The sequence below is a fragment of the Abramis brama genome (assembly GCF_963993115.1).
Source record: "Abramis brama genome assembly, chromosome: 23".
Taxonomy (NCBI): Eukaryota; Metazoa; Chordata; class Actinopteri; order Cypriniformes; family Leuciscidae; genus Abramis; species Abramis brama.
This window is the reverse complement of record NC_139985.1, coordinates 4,743,953-4,765,929: the sequence shown is the minus strand read 5'-3', so window position 1 is coordinate 4,765,929 and position 21,977 is coordinate 4,743,953. Positions and strand designations below refer to the sequence as shown.

The window sequence follows — 21,977 nt, the reverse complement described above, 5'->3', positions numbered from 1 at the left end:
AAACGTACAGCTGACAACCACACAATATTTAGATCAATTCAAGTTTATTTATCATTAACCCAGTATAACCAGTGATTTTGTAGCAATGAGTGTTGGACATGCAGTTTCTCACTCAAAGTTACCTTAGAGTAGGTAAAACACTGATCACGGCCATTTAGAAAAACCACTGCAAAATAAAAAAGTCCTTTGGCCTTACAATGGCACCATTTCTTCTTCAAAAAAAGGCTGCAAACAAGTAAACAACAGTGTGAATAGTACCTGACTGAAAAATACTGAGAAGGTACATCGTCATCAGGCCTTACAAGATGTCTTCTCTCTAAAGTTCATCAACACTCTCTAATATTAAGATGCTTTGCTACACTAAATGTGTTTCTAAACCTCTGATATCATCCCTGTGAGAAGGAAAAAGTTCAATATGACATATTTCTCAGCTTAAAATGCAAAACGAAAGTCACTACAATCACTCAATCCAAACAATATGTCAGTCACTTGAGAGAGAATAAACACATTTGCATAAAACTATCTTGTGTGGTCATTTCAAGAAATTACACAAGTGCCCAAAATCTACAGATTCACAAAATAGTTCAGTAAAATCCACTCTTTCCAGCGAACTAGCTTACTCAAAATGTGTAAAACCATACTGAGGATTCAGGAACACAGTTGATCTGTGACTATTTCAAGTAACAGGTACAATGGAGCCAGTGAACATAAGACTTAATGTAGTGCCATCGATTGTTCAGAAGCTGTGCGTATGACCTTAAAAAGATAGATAATATAAATACAGTAATGCCATGTTTAAATTATCATGAAAGGCATATCTTTAGCTGTGTTCCATAGTTTTGAAATACTATCCAGAAGCACTTTATGTCTGGAAATATTAACAAATATGATTCATTAGTTAAAAAAAGAACAATTGTTATGCCTTATACAATAACCCATTAAAAGTTTAATTAGTTGTTAGATACTACTAAGAGTTTAGCTAGCATTGTCAAACGGTTGCTACTCACACATCTCTTCAGGACATCTTTGAGCTGCAGACAACAGAAAAGTGTTAACATCATGGGTGAATCTCACGAAAACATGTCTAGGTCACATTTGACACCAAAATTAAAAGAAGTAGTTATGTTTAGTTATATTTACCATAAAGAAAACGATTTTACGACCATTAAAAAAATAATTGCATTATTTTCATGACATTTTCACATTAAATGTAATACAATAATTTTAAGTGTACATTTAAAAATTACTGTAATAAAATAAATGTAATCAGCGTAAATGCAAAGCAGTACAATCAATACTATGATTTATAAATAATTTAAAATATAAATAATATCAAATTCGAATTTAGTGGGGTAATGTACCTAGCTGTCATAAAAATCACAATGCATTTTTTTTTTAATATTAATGGTGAATGGTGTCATAAGATGTATTATATCTATATATATATATAAATATATATATATACACAATAAAAAAATGTCTTGGAAAGAAATATGACCTGGATGTGTTTTGCGAGATTCACACTAATACTAGTATTATAATCACTGTAAATCAGTTTAATCAGTGGAGAATCCCTGTAAAATTTGGTTTGAAGAGACGCTTTGTCATCATATCAGGCAACAGACTCAAAAGCACGAGCACAATTTAACACTTCAACCTCAAGAGTCAACCAAAGTTGAAAGAATACTGAATTCTCAGGATCAAAACTCGTCACATAAAAGTCTCTTGAAGCCGCTAGGCAATGTGAGGTAGAGGACTGAACCAAGCTGGAACAGGCAGCAGTGAAAGAGCGGGTACCATGTCAGGTGGCGTGGCAGTGACGCGGCCAAGGTGGGGGTGATTTCAAGGATGGAGCGAAGAGAGCGTCACACCTCCCCAAAGTTGGTGTGCCCGGTCTCCTTCGCATGCTCCCTTGCTTCTTTCTGCCCCACCAGGCCAGTCTGGCACACCATGCAGCGCAGAGCGAAGCGGTTGACGTCCGTGAACTGACGTTTCCTCCGCGCCTCGTCCGCGAGCTCCAGCGCCTGGGCCAAAATGACGTCATCGGTGGTGGAGAACACAGTCTGTGCGGGAACATCTGAACTGGGCATCACCTTTTGGAGAGGGTCATAATGAATACCATCATAAATAAGCAGCACTCGTTTGGTGTAACCCACATCCTCGCCGAAGCGGTCGACGCGCACAGTCTGAGTGTCGACGACGCAAATCTCACACTGGAAGAACTTAGAGAGGATTGAAACCTCAATGGCGCCTCCCCACGTGTCATCTCGACGGATCCAGGCACAATAGTCCTCGTTAGTCTTGCCCAATACTGCCTCAGAGTACGCAGTGGGGTCACTGGCTACTATTTGTGCGATGAGCCCACGCATTTCCGGCGCACAGGCTGGGTCGTACACACCCCCTTCCATTACGAAGTGCACACTGGTAAACAGACATGAGTTGTCGGCAGGGACGACGCGGCGCTCTAGAACAGGAGCCAGATCAAAACTGGGCCCTTTGGTCACAGTGGCTTGCACTTGGGGTTTGGGTTTGTTCTTCTCCTCCTCTACAATCAACGTGTCTCCTGGAACAGTAAACATATCAATGACCAACACTGGAAACTCAGCATGAACAAATGTGCATGATAGGATTTATAAACAAGGACAAGTCAAACCTGATTTGATAGGGTAGTCTTTGAGGTGGGCTTCCCCATCGCGTAGATCCAGACTGGACGGTGGATAGCCTACCATGATCTTCTGTACATCACATGGTATTCCTGTCAGCTCCTCAATCTTATCTTTAAGCTCCTGAACGCAAGATTGGTGTGTAAGGCCCTGCATCAGATGGGTCCCGTTTTTGGCTTTGCACCGCAGACGTAGCATCCTGTACCTATTCAGTTCTGAACACAGAACAGTTTCATGAACCAAAATTACATGAAGTTAATAATAATAATAATAATAATATAAGAAGCCTAATAATACTGACCATATGCAACAAAAATTATCAGGAGGGAAAAAAGCACACAATTATCCAGTTTATTTTCTGAAAAATATTCCAACAGAGCAACTGCTAAAAATATGGATAAATCATCTGTGTAAAGCAATGTTTTTTTTTTAAATCATTTATACAGTTCATGAATACATAATACATATATACATACATGATAAATGAAAAATATATTAAAGGCATTACAAATATATTCCAATATCACTAGAGATCATAGACAATCCATGATCTCTTGTGATATTGAAATATATATTTTTAATGCCTTTAATATATTTTTCATTCATTCATGTAGCTGCTATGTATACTTGAGTTACTTAAACAAAAACAAAAGAATAAAAACAATATATATAATTACTAATTTAAAGCTTTGTGACCTTTTTTCACCTAAGCAAAAGTATAGGGAGTTTTAATAATAGAAATGTCAATGTTTACAACAATCTAAGCTAGGCTAATTGTTAGCCAGGCTACAGATACCGTTACAAAACCTTAGCTGATATAACTTATAAGGAAATCACCTTACATTTCACTATAAAAAGAATTATTTCACTATAAATATGTACTCTAAATATAAATAGGAAAATGGTCTTATATAGAAAAGTCACGGGTGGCTCGATGCAAAACTCACCATTCACCACTGAGCGCCTTTTAAAACAACAACAATTGACACAGTGACCGAGCGGAAATACGTGTAAAACGTCACATACTCTGTGTACTACGTCCTGAAAACGACACAAAATTCATACGTCAAAATGGATATATATTTTTTTAACTGTTAACATTACATTTCAAGCAGTATCAACAGAGTCTTGATATATTACGATGTTACATGAAACAGTTGAAGTTCATGTAAAAATGTATATGTCGAAACGTAGAGACATTTAAAATGAAGCATTGAAAGCAAAAGCAGATTTAAAATGGTGAAAATCGTGTATTATTGCACAACCGGATATATCTGTGTGTATATGTTTTTTAAATAATTATTATTGTAACGTTAATGTATTTGAATGACAGATTTGAACCCACCTGTCTGTAATGTCTCTCCTGGCCACACGCAGCGTTACATATAATCAACGACTCATTTTGTGTGCGTCATTCCGTTTCCGGAAGTGCGCCGCCATTGAAACACCAGCAACCAACGTGAGATTTTCGTTGCCGCGCCAAAAAACATTATATTTAATTGTACATTGATTACCTCTTCTAATTATATCTGAATATTATTGGGAAGAATGGCGTACAGAGGACAAGGACAGAAGGTTCAGAAGGTTATGGTGCAGCCCATTGTATCCTTTCAGACCGCAGAACTGCATCGCCTTTTTTCTTTGTATTGATATATTTAGATTTTATAATATTGATAATTTTAAATTAAATTAAGTATTATATAACTATATCTGGCTTTAAGAATGCAGAATATTTGATCAATGTATGAGATGTTTACATTAGTTTTTTGTTGGTCCTGTTGATCGGCTACAAATGAATGAATGCTTTTAAAATGATTAAATTCATTGACAGTATAATGTTAGTATGTTTATATTTGGTTGTTTCCTTAATGGCACCATCAGAACCTCATTTTCAGGTATCTACAGAATGTAAGTTCAAAGTTCATAATTTTACCTTTCTCTATGTACATTTAAAATCTCTCTCTCTCTCTCTCTCTTTCTTTCTCTCTCTCTCTCTTTCTCTCTCTCTCTCTCTCTCTCTTTCTTTCTCTCTCTCTCTCTCTCTCTCTCTTTCTCTCTCTCTCTCTCTCTCTCTCTATATATACTGTCCCATGTTTTTTGTTTTCTCTTTCATCTTTTTATTTAATTATTATTATTATAATTATTTGTGAAGCATTTACACTTTTGTTTTGTTTTGTTTTGTTTGGATAACATTACCTGCAGCGATATGTTTAAATCCACCTCATATATAGATTGACTATAATTATAATTGTTTTGTTTTTTGGAAATAGTGTCTTTCATACAGAAACTTGTTTACGCCACATAATTATAAAATAATAAAGGTAATTGTGAGTTTTTTCCCTTGCAATTCTGAATTGCGAGATAAAAAGTTGTAAATTGAATTTTTTGTTGTGTGGCATAAACAAGCTTCCATATGGAAGACATTTTACCACATGATACTACAGAAAGACGAAATGTAAATGAGTTACTAATAGGTTTTCCCCTCCCTGCAGCGTTCTCGAATCCAGGTATGGCTCTATGAACAGGTCAACATGCGGATAGAGGGTTGCATCATTGTGAGTAAAAACAACACGTCTCAGATTTACTTTTAAAGGGACAGTTTGCCCAAAAATGTAAATTCTGTCATTACCATGGCTTACTCACCCTACACAAATGAAGATCTTTTTAATGAAATCTGAGAGTTTTGAAGCTCTTTGTCGCTTCAAAAAGTTCATAATGAAATCGTAAAACTAATCCATATGAATTGAGCGGTTTAGTAAAAAAATCTCGAACGCTTTATATGATGAACAGATTTAATTTAGGCATTTATTCATACGAAAACATTGATCAGAGAACAAACAGAAGCTCAACCGAACCTGCTTGACGCGCAAGAACAAACGTGCTGCGTAATAGGGATGGGTGATATGGACTTAAAAAATATATCACGATATTTTCTGGTATTTATTGCAAACGATAATATATCGCCCATCCCTACTGCGTAACACGAGAATGAACCTCATTGGTTCTCGCACGTCAAGCGAACATGCTTTAGCTTCGGTTTACCACAACTGATGTGTGAGCTGATCAATGTGACTAAAAGCCTAAATTAAATCTGTTCATCATATAAAACAATTGAGTCTCTTCAGAAAATTTGGACTAAACCGCTCTATCCAGATGTCAACGGAGGGACAGAAAGCTCTCAGATTTCATCAAAAAGATCTTTATATGTGTTTGAAGATGAATGAATGTTTTACAGGTTTGGAACGACATGAAGGCGAACTATCCTTTTAACACATCTCATTCTCTCCACTCAGCTCATTTTAATCTGTTACAGATGAACTTGTGAAACCATATCTTGCAGGTATGGTCTATGTAAATAAAAGAACTCTTAGATGTTTTCTGTTATGTTTCAAGGGATTCGATGAGTACATGAATTTGGTTTTGGATGATGCAGAGGAGGTTCACATGAAGACCAAGAACAGGAAGCCCCTGGGTTAGTGTGAATTTTTGCAACGGTGGCGAGTTGTGCTTTTCAGAGAAATAAAGTTTGCTTGAAGTAAATAAGATAAGATTTGAAAAAAGTGTTTTTTTCTCTCCAATAGGACGGGTTATGTTGAAAGGAGACAACATCACATTGCTGCAGAGTGTGGCCATTTGATCGTCTGTTAAGAGTTCATCTGGATTTCACTTGTTTGCTGTTAGATTGTTGGTTTTACTTTGTTTTCATTTGTCAATATTTGGATTGTTGACCCATGCTTAAAATTGTGGAAATATTTGTTTTTCTAATTTTCCCAAAATAAACCTTTTCTTTTCTCTATTTCAGACTACTTTTTTATGAAGCGTGGGCTAAGTGTTGAAATTAAAATATATTTATAATATTGAGGTTTGGTCTACCATATAAAATCAAGTTTCTTTCTGAAAATTCTTATAATATGCTCTTTTGACCATTAGCATATGTTAATCAGGTTGAAAATTATTTATTTTCAGAGGTTTGGGGTCGGTATGAACTATTTTTAAATATACTTTAAATATTTTTAAAGTCTCTTATGCTCACCAAGGCTGTATTGATTTCATCAGAAAAACAGTAAAAAAAAAAAAAAATTTAAAAGCAATCTTTTTATTATTACTGTGATGGCAAAGCTGAATTTTCAGCATCATTACTCCAGTCTTCAGTGTCACATTTGATGAATAAAGTTTAAAACATCAGCATTTATTTTAAATAGAAAAATTTTGTAACACAAACATCACTGTTTTTCAGTTTAATGCATGCTTGCTGAAAAAAAAAAATCTTATTTTTTTAAACATCTGACCCCAGACCTTTGAACTGTAGTGTTTCTGTGCACTTAAGCAGGACTGCTCATGGACATGGTTCTATGTTGCTTATATTATTTACAAATACATCCATTTTAATATTTGGAAGTAATATTTGTTGCTTTTAAAAAAAAGTCCCATTTGACTCCTGTCTGCAGTTTACCATGTAACCACTAGAGGGCAGTACTTCAGTTTGTCTCTGGACTGACGTTAGAATTGTCTATGTAAGATGTTACTTGTGGCATTTTAAACACCTTTTTAAAAATGAAGAATTTTTATTGTACTTTTTTGTTGCATTTTATAGTAGGCTACTTTAGATACGCTTAGTGTTTATGTTCAAATGTCGAAGTGAGCACAGTATCGTAAGTGCATTTTACTCGCACAGCCAAATGATAGCCTACAAACTGCAATTCCTGACCTTTCAAACTCAAAAGTTCATTTTGGTCACAAATGTTACGTGTGGGATTAAATGGGTTAACAGAGGCTTTTAACCAAAACAGCTAGCTGTTAAAAGTACACAGCAGGTGATTTATTAAGAGTAAGATTATACTATAGAAAAGCTGTAGCTTGTTTCCGCCACTGAGTAAAAAATAAAAAAGGTAACTGACACCTTTATCTCGCAATTCTGTGTTTTTGTAAGATATGAAGTCCGACAAAAAAGTCAGAATTGTGAGATAAAGCCTCCGCAGTTACCTTTTGTAAAAAAAATAAAAGTTTTAATTTTGTGGCCGAAAATAAGTTCCAAAGATAACTTGCTGAGAAGTTTGAAACTTGTTGGTCCTTATATTTGTGGCTAAACAAATTATTTAATACAATATTCCTCACCATATTGCTTTTCAAGATTTTAAACAACTAGAGTAGACTATACAAAATACATAAAATAAAAACAGCAATGTTTAAAACAGTTGCAGTTATAAAGTCGTAGGCTATGATATGAGCAGCAAAGCCATGTTTAATCCAATGATTTTTCAATACATTTGCATAGTTCTTTATCTAAGCGCTGTTGTGTTGCAGTAGGCTATGTGGTATAGTTTCAAATCCCCCGTTTTGTGTTTGCCTCCCTCGAAAAATACAATAGCTAATTTTAAGCTTATACAGCTTTAGATTTCAATAACGGTTTTCTTCCTCAAGGGGAAGTTTGATAAAAATCTGGAAATATGAAAACAGCATCAAGTCAGCAGTGCTGAGATAGGTTTGCCAGAGAGCAGGAAAGCTGTACTTTGAAATCTGAGGCAGTGGTTGGTGAGTAGCTACTATAGATAGGGACTCAGTGCCAAACCTGTGGAGGAAGCGGTATCTAAATCACGAGTAAGAGCTTTGCGTGTCTCAGAGCCGGAGAACCAGATGCAGCCGTGAGGCTCATCGGGAGGAAGTCAGTTGCTGACTCCAGAGAGTTTAAGCTCACTTCATAACTGCGACCACACGCTTTTAGTCGTTCACTGTGGGTTCAACCGCAGTAATGTTGCATAAAGTCAATCCCCTTGTGAATATATCGGTGCATCTTCACTGGGGGCTTTTAAAGGTAGGCCTACATGCTCAAAATTGCGCGAGCTGAGGTATTTTGCTTTCTTTTTCATATGAAAATGAAAGTGTCCAGAATTCCCAAAACTGCGCAAAATCTTAAAGGGTTAGTTCACAAAAAAAAAAAAAAAAGAAAGAAAGAAAATTCTGTCATGATTTAGCCTCTCTCATGTCGTTCCAAACCTGTAAGAATTTCGTTCATCTTCGGAACACAAATGAAGATCTTTTTGATGAAACCTGAGAGATTTCGGTCCCTCCATTGACAGCTACGCAACTACCACTTTGAAAAGTTCATAAAGAGATCATAAAACTAATCCATATGAAGTGAGCGGTTTAGTCCAAATTTATTGAAGAGACACGATCGCTTTAGCTCACAGATTTCATCAAAAAGTTCTTCATTTGTGTTCTGAAGATGAGGGTGAGGGTGAATAAATGATGACAGAATTTTTATTTTTGGGTGAACTATCCCTTTAATACACTCTCATGGTCTTACTGCAAACGATTCATTGGTGCACATTATTCTAACAGGGAAAAAACTCTTTGATTTTGCTCATCAAAATAATAACTTGTTTTTATTTAATGACTTTCCTTTTCAGCTGCTGTCTTAGGCCTTTTCACAATCAAATCCCAATGGATAAAAATACAACCCTACTAGTTGTTCTTGTTTGGAATTGCATAGTTTGTGAGTTTGTGAATTTTTGGTGTATATGAAAAAACTTAAACAGATTTTTTTAAAACTTGTTACCAAGTCAACATTTCTCTATTTCTTTTAGTTTAACTTGGCGTACTAAAATAATTATGAATTAAAAAATGTGTTTTTAAAACTATATAGATATTTAAAAGTCAAAATTACTTTAATTGAATATATATATATATATATATATATATATATATATATATATATATATATATATATATGTATGTATATACATAATCTAATTCAAACTCATGAAAGTATTAAAAATATATATATATAACAGTATATCTAAAATAACAAAGGTGCAGTATAAAAAAAGGCCAGCATGGCAAAGAATACCGTATCCCGAAATCCAATGTGCTAGATTTCCACAGTGACACGTAAAATAATTTGTAATTTTAGATCTCTAGAGGTGATGTGGCCACTGTGGTTTTCCGGTCATACTCTTCCAAGCACACTTCTACACTTAATGACTCACAGTTTCCTTATATTATGCAAATCCCATCCTACATAGGGACTTCCTTTCCTCTCACCCCAGGCAAATAGACAGTCCGTTTCTGCCGTGACCATCCGGCTATGGGAAACCAAGCAAAAGGCTTTGCAGGCAGGTCGACCCTTGCTGGGTTTAGCCGTCGGAAACACTGCCCAGGTCAGATTGGCATCCGGGAGCTCCCGAGGGGCCTTCCTGTTCCAGCGGGAGTGATTGTTGTGAGCGTGTTCTTTGTTCTCCCTTCCCCCGATCTGACCTGTCTCCTACCTCGGCTCCGTCCAGACAGGTTCAGTCTGTATGCTTTCATTGCCCTCACCATCCATCGCCATCATCCCTGATGTCTGGTTCACTCACATGTTTGTGCACTGATGTTGTTTTTGTTCACTGTAAGGATAGTGTCTGCGTGCGGATCCAAACAGGAGATGCTTTCACATTAAAAAGTGATTTTAAAAAGACTTTGGGTAATTTATCTGACTGCCATCCTCTCCGTCTAGAAAGAGTGATGGCCTGTTTGTTTTCATTGTTCTGAACCGAGGATGAAAATACTTCATGTAAAGACTCAAATAGCTCAAACAAGAATTGTAAACCTGTGAAAGTGACTTTTCTGTAAACACATTTTTTGTAATTAAAAAACAAAACAAAAAAAGATGCATGAGAAAAGGTACTTATATATCTGAAAAACCAGTCTGTTTCCGTTTCAAGATAATGATTTGATAAGGCCGGAGATCAGTTATAGAAATAATTAAGTGAACTAAAGAACTTGTTTTATTGATAGTATTATTTAATATACATAAAAGACAAAAAATATAAATAATAATACTTAAAAAATGTCTAAACTAAATGTTTTACTAAATGTTAACTACACACACACACACACACACACACACACACATATATATATATATATATATATATGAAATTGTCATGCACTGCAATATTCTTTTTTTTTTACAGAAAATTATATAATGTAGGCCTAAAGCCCCAGAAATATGTGTCAAGGCCAGTAAGTCATTTTTTGTAAAGTAAAAGTAAAGACATATTTTATTACTTTAAATTAATCAAAACATTTGTTGAAAATTAGAACAATTTAATTTTAATAACTTCATATATTATTTTAAAACATATTTCATAATCCTATTTATCAAAGATTTGTATGTTGTTGATGTATAACTTTCAGAACAAAAAAAAAAAACCTTCCTCATTATATGGGCAAAAAAAAAAAAAAAAACTCGCTGCAAATGCTGTTTACACGAAGGTGACACTCCACCAAAGCATTCTCTGAGCGCACAGGCAGTGACCTGTGAACATGTTGCTTATCTTGTTTTAACAGTCTGGTCGTAATGCATAATACCTCCATTTTTCTCCTATTAACACATACAATAATATGCAAGTCCGATAAGGGCTTTTGTTTCTCGTTTTCACCCAAGGAAACATTTGTAGCATTCTTCATTGTGACTCACTTTGGCTGAAATGAACTGGCACTGTTGGGCAAAGGTCCAGACTCTTGAGTATAAGAGAAAAAGGGTCCAAATCAGGCCAGGCTTTGTGCAAATAAATAATGAACAAGCTTTGGACATTTCGATGTATCATCATCATCAGATCATCAGTGATGATAGAGGGCATCAAGGGACGGCTGGTGAATGGGTGAAGTTTGCAGTGAACTGTTCAATGTAATCTTTTCAGCAAGTGTAAAACAGATAACATGAAAGCAATAGCATGTTCTTAGCAGTAATTGTGATTCAAAGAAAAAGGTTCCTTTCCATTGCGAAAAGATGATTTTGAAACATTCTGAGATACATAATGGTTTCAATTACATTTTAATCTCAATTTTAAAAATATTTATAATTAGATAATTTCATTTAAAAATGTAAAATTTTAATGAAATATTATTAACTAAATGTTAATAATTAACTCAATTAACTCAAAATGCAAAGTGAGTTATTTAAGTAAAAAAAAAAAAAAAAGTTATATAAATATATAGGCCTATATGTTTGGGACATGATACTTGCTTTTATTTCTGTATATTCCTTTTTAGTTCAAATCCTTATTTGGAAAAGAAATGCAAAACAAACAAACAGGAGGAAAAAAAGGGATTTTTTGATGATGCCTTCTGACACATATTGAAACTTGGCATCAGCTAGCCATTGTTAAAGTCATCATTTGCACATATGTTAATGAGGGACCCGACAGGCACCAGTTTTAAAATGACCCTAAACAAACCAGTACAAAGTGACACTTATGTAATTTAGTGCATTTTCGGAATATAATTTGTTGCTGCACTTTCTGTAGTAAACAACTAACTCTCACTCTCTAAACTTCTCACTTATGTTTGCTAAAATTGGTCACTTTTGTCCCTTTCATGGCAGTTTTTTTTTTTAATCAAAGACTTTTGCACACACACACACACACACACACACACACACACACACACACACACACACACACACAGTGTGTTGGCAATTCAATATGAAGTGCCTAAATGTACCGAACAAAAGACCTGCAGGGGAGCAAAAGGAGATGTGGAACAAAAAACAAACGAGTAATGAAATTATAACAATACAGAGAGAGAGAGTGAGGGGTGCGGGTGCCACAATGGCAGGGAACAATCGCGCCGCGTCAATGGAAAAAAAAGTGTGTGCGGAGAAGGAGGGGGGGTAGGCTTTGGACAATAGGCCGGTGACAGCGACACAATGGCGGCACTGTTTTCAATTAGACATTATCTCATAGACAGAGTGGCAGGTTTCATTGTGCTAGGGGGCTATTTTCAGGGCCGCCTTTGTGTGCGGCACTGCCAATATTCCCTTCAGCCCCTGCCGTGAGCCGGCCCTTTATTCTCGCTACTGTTTGTTTTTTTTGCACAAGCGCTAAAGTAGAAATGTGGGTGGTTTTGGAGCAGACAGGCCTCTGAGCGGAGGAAAGGGGGGAGTGGGGCATAACTTGTGCCTTGTCACCTGGGTTTACTACGGCAAATTGGAAATAGCCAGAGCTGGAATCTCTTGGCAGACTTGAATGCGATGCCAATTTGACATGCATTACGTGTGTGTGTGTGTGTGTGTGTGCTTGCCACTAGTGCAGTTTGCGGGCCTGGTGGGCATCATGAGGTGTGCTCCAGTTTACAGGTTCCCTATGCAGTGTTCACTGCTCCCTACTCCCTGAACATGGGATATACGTTGAAGTGAACTGACATTTGGAGCGCCCTGCTGCAACGCCATCAAAGAAAAGCAACGACGGGTTCACGCAGATTATGATATAACATAAATAGACATCATAATTTACCTTCAAATTTAAAATACATATACAAAACACATTATGTAGGCCGCAATGACAGTTCCACTTCCTTGATGTTCCCTTATCCCCTATGCCATTCGCAGTGCCCTTCGAAAATTAAAATGTTCACTCCCTTCGGATTGGAATCTCACTTAAGATTGTGAAATACCCTGTGAAGTCCACTTAGCAGTCTTCTTACAGTCGAATGGAACACACCTATGGTCTTGATCTAGGCTTGCATTGTGGTTTAAAATGCAATTTTGTTCCAAACCAATGCCTTTTTTTTTTCTCTTTTTTTTATGACACAGAAGCAAGGAGTTTATAAAGAATCTCATGGGTCATGGGTTCAATTCCCAGGGAATGCATGCACTGAAAAAATAAACACTTAAATGCAATACCATTTTTTTTGTGTGTGTGTGTGTGTGTGTGGATCTGTCTGTCAAGCTCCAAAAATATCAAAATACATCATAAAAGTTGTGCAAAAACAGTCCATGCATCTTGTGCGGTCACATCTTCTGAAGCCCTATTGTAAGTGGAAAAGTTTGAAGCACCATAGCAACTATGATATCACTGATTCCAGATACAAGCAAGCCTATTTAAAAGACTGGTTTCAGCTCATTATCTGTCCTGCACTCATGAAGCTCAAACGGTAGAGCATATGCCAAGGCCATGGGTTCGATTCCTTGGAAGAAAAAGAAATGCTTGAAATGTATTTTCATTTGATTTGGATAGTGCATCTACGAAATGCATAAACGCAAATGTCTGTCAAGCTCCAAAAATGACAATAAAAACACTATAAAAGAATAGCATTAAAATAGTCTATATGACTTGTGCACTACATCTCAAATCTTTTGAAACCATATTGATTTGTGAGGAAAACAGATACAATTTGAAGCACCATAGCAAGTTTGATATAATTGATTGCCAGATGTAAGCACACCAGTTTAAAAGATTGTTTTTAGCTCACATTAGCTCAAATAGTAAAGCATGGCGCTAATGACGACAAGGTTCTGAGTTAAATTCCCAGGGAATGCATGAACTGGAAAAAAAATCCTTGAATGTAATGTCAGTTGCTTTCGATAAAAGTGTCTACCAAATGCATTAATGTAAATGTCTGTAAAGCTCCAAAAATTATATATATATATATATCGTTTTATTTTAAATCTCACAGAAAAAATGATAGAATACAGGTTTGCAACAGCATGAGGGTGAATAAATAATAACAGAATTCTCACTGGTACATGTAAACTAATAAAATTTTAAATGCAAAGTATTTTGTCAACAGCCTCTTTGCAGCTTGTTTGCATCATGGGTAGAGGAGATGGCGATATGTGCAATATCTTTTCTGTCATACATACTGTACTCCTTTTTGTAATTAATTGTGTATTTTGCTTTAGTGCTCTAGCAGGGCTGTGATGCTCATTTCTGTAGAGTTTTTCATTGTACAATGTGAGATCCAAACAAGCAGACATGAAACAGGCGAGGTTAATGCCCTTCGCCCATATCCTTCAGTTTGGAGAGAGAATTCTGGCACATTGAAATGCCGAAAGCCTGAAAGCACCATCAGATAAACTTGTTTGGTGCCTCTCAGCCCATTTTGTTCAGGTGCGAGATATTTGATGAAAGCCAAGTTGCACAAAAAGCTGGTAATTGGCCTGAAAATAAACAAGGCCTAACTTGCCACTCAAATATTTTGGTTCTCAAACCACCTGCTGCTTTTTTGCTATTGCTTTTACCTCAATTAGGTTGTGCAGACCTGATTCTTGTGATTTCACAGAGCGTTTGCGGTCAAAAAGGAATGTTTTGCAGCCTGTTTCACACAAACAAACACGTTTGTTGCCTGATATCAACGAAAAAGAAATCGGAATGGGTTGCGGCTTTCCGATAATTCTCAGAAATAATACGCTTGACCTTATCGCATATGTGTTTTTAGACGAGTATCTGTCATGTTTGCTGTTCTATATCACCCTGGGTCCCTCCCATGCGGTTTGAGTGACTATCTGGCTCAGTATTATTTCCCCATCAACATTTTGTGCACTTTTTTTATGAGGACACATTGGTTTTTGCGAAGTGCATACATAGACAAAATGCCATTTTGGTTGGAGAGTAAACGGCGCAGATAGCAGTTGCAAAGGAAAATAATCATTTCATGGTGGTTTATGTCGTTCTCCCACAATTCCACACTCCCGCCACATTGAACAAGCACGATTGGTTTGGTGGCCTAGATAATCCATAAAATGTCAAATGTTCAAAAGTAAATCACTCATTGGGAACCTAAATTAATCAAGTCTCATTAACAAAGCATTTTTTTACATTAACAAAATATGCTGAATTCTGAATGTCCCCGACACTTGCCTGATAACATTACTGAAATACTGTGGTAAAACAGTGTACTGCCGAAATCAGCATCTTCTAATCAGTTAATCATTCACATGTAGTGAAATCAAGCACAAAAAAAACATGTTTGTATCTTAAGCAAAACCTCTACATAGATAATCGGGTCTGTTCAGTGGGAAAACAAAGAAAATTAATCAAATTTTTAATAATGCTTTAAACGAGACACACTTGCATGTGTTGATAAAGATAAAGATCTTCAATAGGCGAGTTGGGGGGGTAAAACAGCACAGCAAGCACAAGCAAACAGGAAGACAGAAAACAGGCATATCCGCTCCCAAAGTTCTTTTTATAATGTATGCCATTTTTGCAACCACAATGTGAGATTATTCTTATTAGTCACAATGATTGCCTAATTGCCATAGTGTGTAGCGCGGAGAATACCAAGTGATTCTTACAGGCCTGACAGGCAGGCTGTGTTATAATGAAGACAAGGGGTCTAAAGAACATTTGGTCGTGTTCCAAAAGACTGAATTACCGTCTTCATTCTATGGAGTCATTTGCATTTGTAAATGCCACGATTTTGCAGAAATGCTTGTTTGCGTTCGCCAATCTTTTGATGCACAAAGGCCTGTCCTGACATTGCGAGCTCATAGGGATCGTTCCAACAACGTCCAGAAACATACTCTGTGCGAGTACACAAGTAAACCATTCATAGGTTGATTCCTTTAAAAAAACACTGAAACATTGCTGTGTTTGTTTGAGCATCCCAGTCTGTATGGGAAACCTGTCTAGAAACAATTATTCTATTTTTGTTTTACTTTACTTCATTTTATATTTTATTTGGTGATGCTAATGGCACCGAAATTACACACTTCTCCTTTAACATTTATTGTCACGTTACTGTGGCTGAAATAAACATAATGGGGGCAATAGAGAGTTTTACGTTCAAGTACTTTCTTAGAGTATTTTTTTCTGTCCTAAAGGTTGTGCAACTGTTAAAAACAAACGTTCTTAAAAGAATAATTATGGAAAATCTTTATGATCTTTATGATGTGTCGGCATAACAGTGAAAACTAATTCCATGTTTTCTTATAATATTTACAAGTGGCAGCATATATATTGAAAATAACAGAGGGCCTAACACGGATCCTTGTGGCACTCCATAATTTACTGACGGTATCTTAGATTTTTCCCTGTTTAAATAGAAAAAATGGTAATGGTCTGATAGGTACGATAGAAACCACATTAATGCCTGTCCCTGAACACCATAATTTTGTAGTCGATCTAAGAGTATGTTATGATCTATAGTGTCATTAAACTCAAATTTTTCATTCAAGTACTTTCTTTTTTCTGTCCTAAAGGTTTTGCTACTGTTTGAAACAAATGTTCTTAAAAAAATATTAACTGTAAAAAGTGCTCAGTTGACAACTTTAAAAAAGCGAGGAAACCTGTTGCCTTAAAATTAAGTAAATAAACTTCCTCATAACTTAATTTCTTTAATTACGCATGAAGTTTATTTACTTAATTTTAAGACGAGTTTATTCACTTTTTTAAGTTGTCAACTGATCACTTTTTACAGAGTTTGTGGAAAACCTTTATGATCTTTTATTTAAATTCTCACGTTCTTAGCGCAACATTGCTTGAACGTTTTAAACATTAGGGGCCTTATGCATAAAACTCGAGCAGAATGAATTTCTTTGTAAACTGTTTTAAAGATAAACAGTTGGGTTCAATTTAAATGCTGAATGATAAATAGAATGTTTTTGAACGATTTAGCAGAAATTTGTTCTGATTCATAAATGGAACGCTAGAAGAACATTTCAGGAACGTTTTTGGAATCCTACCGTTCCCACACCGAAAATGGAATCTTTGTAACATGTTTTTAGAACAAAAATCTCTTTATCTTTGATAAACAACAGCATGAATCACTAATAAACACTATGGACTCCAGGACAAAGGGTGCGGGGTCCATGCTGAAACGTACAGTGCTCAGATGGACAATAAAGACTTCTTTTTCATGAACCCTTTTCACAAGGGCTAGAACACTGAGGCGGCGTTCATCAGCTCAGGTCTTTCTCAACCCCGTACAAAGCTTCATTCTAGGTAATCCTTTGGACAAATGAAGAAAATGGGAGAGAGTAATGAAAAAAAAAAAAAATCGCCACCTTCACCTCAGCCCAGCGGGGGACACAAAGGTAGAAGACCTGAAAAGCTCCGAGCAGAACAAAGGTGCGAGCGTTCGTCTAAAGCCCCCAGAGTTACTTAGTGACAAGAGAGTGACATGGAAATAAAGAAAGAGAGGTGGATATAAAAGGCAGAGGAAGAAAAGAAGGATGGAGAGGGTTAAAGAAAGACGGAGTGGAAAAAAACACTGAAGAAGTGGTGGTGTTGCGGAGGGGGGGTAAGGTTCTGTAATCCTGGAATAGTGGTAGTCAAGCATCTCCATGGAAACAGGCACAAAGGCCTGTGGTTTCCTATTGATGGCTAATTGTATTCTTCACAGCTCTTTTGTTAATTGTTGTCTGCCCAGCTCCTACTTCCTGCTGGGCCACTACACAAAGGCAGGAACAGAGGGGATTAGAAATGGCACATCGGCTTTGCGCTCTCACCCCTGCGCTGCGATGGCTAGTTGTGCGTGCGCTGGGGGGGAAAAGAGACAGAAAGAGACATAAAAACGCAGGTCTGGAGCGCTTTGAAGAACTCAGATTGGCTAACGGGCCCCCGTACAAATGTCACAAGTGGGGTGACTGTGATGGAGCCCCTCGTTACAGAGAACTTTACTACAATGACGCTGCTGTTGGAAAGGTCTTAATTGAGGGTTTGCTCAAAATGTTTAAGTATTATGTGTCAGGATTTACAGCTTTGGCAAGCATGGATATGGCACACCGCTATTTTTCTGTCATAACACATTGTACACTTGTTTTAATAGATAAATAAATAAAAATGGTACATTATTTCCCACATGATAAAGCTTTTTTGGAATTTCGGAATTAATTATTTGAACTAATTAAATGTTTTCCCCCTCAATTCTTTAGATGACACACAACATACATCAATACATTTTGCATGATTCACCCCAAAAATGACCAATTATTCATTCTCATGTCGTTGCAAATCATCAAAACTAGTTACTTTTGGCTTAAAAAAAGATCATTTACATCCGTATTATGGTTTTGTGTCATAATAATACATTTCACACCTGTTTTAAAAAATAAATGTATATATATTTTTTAATCCACATAATATATATATATATTTTTTTTTCGGAATTAAATATTTGGACTAATGAAATGTTTTCCCCCCAATTATTTAGATGACACTCAACATAAATCAATAAATTTAGCATTTAAAGTGTCGATTCACTCCAAAAATTTCCAATTACTCACTCTCATGCCATTGCAAACCATCAAAACGGGTTACTTTGGCTTGAAAACTGAAAAAGCACTAAAGCCATATTGTGGTTTTTTGACTGAAATAAAAAATTTTATAAAAAAAAAAGCATGTTACCATGTTCCCCCCCCCAAAAAATGGATTTTTTCGTTATTGTGTGAATTTTGGGGATTTTTCCGTTATTGTGTGCATTTAAGATACGTTTGCAAAGGATAAAATCACATTAAAGCTGAACTTGAAACAGCAGGTACTCAAGGACTGAGCATCTCCCTTTCCCTCTTCAAGGAATCCAGCATTTTTCCTTCTACCAAGGGAAACCCAGAGAGAAGAGCTTTCCCTTTAAGAGGGAGGTGAATGACAGGCAGCAGGACCGAGAATGTTGGAAACTGAACACCAGAAAGTCAGTGTGGAGTGAAGGGAGGCTGGATCGGAGAGAGTGCGACGTATTCATCAGCTGTACGCTTGGAGTCTCAGGTTTTGCTGTGAGCCGTTGATAGACAGAGGCGTATTATTCATTGACACGAGGGGAAACCACATTTTGCATGCGGCGTTATCGATTCTGCGGGCCCAGAGACTACGGAAAGACTGGAGGAATAAAGTTTGGGGAGCGCAACGCGCAGCGCACAGTTCTTTCGGAGTTGGTAAGTGGGGCAAATGGCGCTTTGTTTGAAACTTTACGCACGAGTGTTCGACACGTTTTAGTCTGTTTGTAGTGAGGTATGCAAAAACCATCAGAAGTAGTTCATTTGGACGAGAATTGTGACGCTATCATCTGCTTGAATTACCTTGGCCAGAGTTTTACGCATCCGTCAGGTCAAAATGTCCCAGAACCCGCAGAGTAAACAAATCTCACTTTAACTCATTTTTCTGCATCAAACGAACTCGTTTCTCCACCTGCAACTGTCCTGTGGTGTGTCAGGACAGCATGTTTGTGCATACGGTTGGATGGGAAATGACAACCTGCTTTCAGTGCGTACTCAGTGAATAATTAAAGGGATAGTCCACCCAAAAATGAAATTTTGTCATAATTTTCTCACCCTCAAGTTGTTCCAAACCTGTATGAGTTTCTTTTTTCTGTTGAACACAAAAGAAGATATTTTGATGCTGTGGTAATTACTATGGAATTCAATGGCTTGTCTGGTTATCAACATTCTTCAAAATATCTTCATTTGTGTTCAACAGAAGATAAAAACTCATACAAGTTTGGAACAACTTGAGGGTGAATAAATGATGACAGTATTTTCATTTTTGGGCGAACAATCCTTTTAATGTGAGCTGAAAATATATTTAATCTTAAGGGCATTACAGCAAATTATTATAGCCTATGTTATGAAGCATAGTTGGTTTGTTTAATTGAAGTTCCTGCTCAGTTTGACATGAACTTTTACACATATGGTTTAATAGGAAATTGAATGGGTTTTGAATGCATTTCCTATTCCCAATTATGTTTATAGTTGATCTCATTTTGAGATGAGCTCACACTATAACTTTTTTTTTTTTATTGTGTTTTACTCTTCTTAAATGGTTTTGTTTTGGACTGAAATATGAAAGTTACCTGTGAATAGTGATTCATTGGTCTAATAGGGATTCATGTGCTTAAAAGTGCATAAACAATTAACCAAGAATTTGTAGGTGCTTTTTAGCCCCTAATGAAGGAAATAAAATAAATTTGCAGCTCACATTATTAGTGGTTGACTGATATGGGCCTTTCAGTGGTAGATGTCGATTTCGAAATAGCAGTAGGCAGATGTTATTCTAAAATTTTACAGTTCAATGACAGCAAATAGGATGCACAAATATATATATATATATATATATATATATATATAATATTTTATAATATATATATATATATATATATATATATATATAATATTTTATATAATAATATAATATTTTATATATATGTTTAATTTTCCATTTGCTTATTTTTATATTAATAAAAATAAGCTGATAATTGGCCTAACCAATATATCAGTCTATCACTGTGCATCAGATGAAGATGACTGTATCTGCTTTAAATGGATTTTAATCAACTTTTTTTCTTTGTTTCTATGTTCTTTGTTTTTTATTGTATTGCCACCTGCTAAGAGTTGCTATTCAGGCAGCCGACAGGTCTGACAGATTTTCTGTTGATCTCTATGTTGAAGAATATCAGCCTTCCGGAATAACCAGAAAGCAAAGCTCCTCAGGGCAGAGCGACTGTGGCGCAATCGCAGAATAGGTGTAAAACTTTGATAATGAGTTCTAAGTAGACATTTATTGCCCCTGTTGTGTGTGTGTGTGTGTGTGCAAGGTTAAATAAGCCTGTTGTGCGAGTGCAGACAAGAACAAGAACATCCAGCACCTGAGTTGTGCACCTCCATTGGGACGGGCATGTCGACAGATCATTAAAGGGGAAGTTGGCGAAGTGGTCTCGAGTGTTTGGCTTCACAGTGGCCGACTGTGCACAATGCTGCCTGTCAGCAGGGAGTCTCTGACCTTTTGCTTTTCCCCTCATTTCTAGCCATCTTATGTTTACGCTATGCCTTATTTTCCTTCTTTGCGTCCCTCTCTGTTTCACCTCCATTCTTATCCATCTCTTTGTATATTTGTACTCAGTTTGAGAGGTCAGGAAACCAGTGGTGGTTCTCTTTAGCTGTCAGCGGGCCTATACATCCGGTCTCTGCGAAGTCTTGAGCCCGGATCACTTCACAAGCTGATTTATACCAACTCTGTTGTGTTCTTATCTGACTGTCAAGGCTGAAATTTACATTGCAGCACTTTGGATGGCAAGCACACTGAAAATGCAATGCTTTTTTGAGCCCTCTTAGTGGTTGACTGATAGGGGTTTTCCAGTGACCAATACCTAGATCGCAGTATGGTTGTTATTGTTACACAATTTTGATGGGAAAAGTTGAAAAGACAAGAATACAAACACTTATTTTACTTGTGATTCATTCAAAGTTGTTTATCCATTGACAAAGCTGTTGAACTTTCCAATTAATGCAATTATTGTTAGATATTAGTGCCCAAATATTGTCCTTTTCCAATTAATTGGCCTGGCAAATATATAAAAAAAATGCATCTCTAGGCTGACACAACTGTTTTGTCTTTATAAAGCTCTAAATATACACTTACCATTGTACTTCTTTGTCATCTCATATTTTCAGCTGGAGGATTCCATTAAATGTAACCTCTGCCGATGCCACGTTTGTCAGCGTTGAGCCAAAGGCAGCCAGTCACACGACGATGCAGACTGAAGTTGAGAAGTATAAATTCAGGAACAGTTTGAAAAGTTGTCCTGAGAACTTCTGCTGAATCCTTTGCGTTATTGATGGAC

The 21,977-nt window shown here is 36.5% G+C and overlaps 3 protein-coding genes across 6 annotated transcripts in view; 2 read left to right on the top strand and 1 right to left on the bottom strand.

Annotated features, from left to right (window-relative positions):
* Positions 1 to 28: 28 nt before the first annotated feature.
* On the bottom strand, positions 29 to 21,839 carry yod1 (YOD1 deubiquitinase). Of its 3 annotated transcripts, none has more exons than XM_084100072.1 (3): positions 21,776 to 21,839; positions 2,654 to 2,878; positions 29 to 2,563 (listed from the first exon to the last, which is right to left on the bottom strand). In XM_084100072.1, exons 1-3 carry the CDS (start codon positions 21,792 to 21,794, stop codon positions 1,866 to 1,868), a joined length of 942 nt encoding a protein of 313 aa, XP_083956198.1. In that variant the 5' UTR covers positions 21,795 to 21,839; the 3' UTR covers positions 29 to 1,865. The 3 variants fall into 3 exon arrangements, with proteins under 3 accessions (XP_083956198.1, XP_083956199.1, XP_083956200.1); XM_084100073.1 differs by lacking the exon at positions 21,776 to 21,839 and adding an exon at positions 3,611 to 3,653; XM_084100074.1 differs by lacking the exon at positions 21,776 to 21,839 and adding an exon at positions 2,965 to 3,038.
* On the top strand, positions 4,088 to 6,459 carry snrpe (small nuclear ribonucleoprotein polypeptide E). The gene is made up of 5 exons (XM_084101267.1): positions 4,088 to 4,265; positions 4,545 to 4,571; positions 5,156 to 5,218; positions 6,057 to 6,135; positions 6,245 to 6,459. The coding sequence occupies exons 1-5, from the start codon at positions 4,212 to 4,214 to the stop codon at positions 6,298 to 6,300; spliced, it is 279 nt and encodes a 92-aa protein (XP_083957393.1). The 5' UTR covers positions 4,088 to 4,211; the 3' UTR covers positions 6,301 to 6,459.
* Positions 19,022 to 21,977, top strand: part of sox13 (SRY-box transcription factor 13) — a 29,191-nt gene continuing 26,235 nt past the window's right edge. For both annotated transcript variants that reach the window (XM_084100064.1, XM_084100062.1), the window contains exon 1: positions 19,022 to 19,296. The gene's annotated coding sequence lies outside the window, so the exon portion shown is untranslated. The remainder of the gene's footprint in view (positions 19,297 to 21,977) is intronic.

Excerpts from the sequence above, each read along its gene's own strand:
- snrpe (XM_084101267.1), top strand. The coding sequence starts at position 4,212 with ATGGCGTACAGAGGACAAGGACAGAAGGTTCAGAAGGTTATGGTGCAG. Across the intron at positions 4,266-4,544 it reads AGGTTATGGTGCAGCCCATT|AACCTCATTTTCAGGTATCT; the intron begins GTATCCTTTCAG and ends TGGCACCATCAG. Across the intron at positions 5,219-6,056 it reads GGATAGAGGGTTGCATCATT|GGATTCGATGAGTACATGAA; the intron begins GTGAGTAAAAAC and ends TTATGTTTCAAG.
- yod1 (XM_084100072.1), bottom strand. Across the intron at positions 2,564-2,653 it reads AGACTACCCTATCAAATCAG|GAGACACGTTGATTGTAGAG; the intron begins GTTTGACTTGTC and ends TTACTGTTCCAG.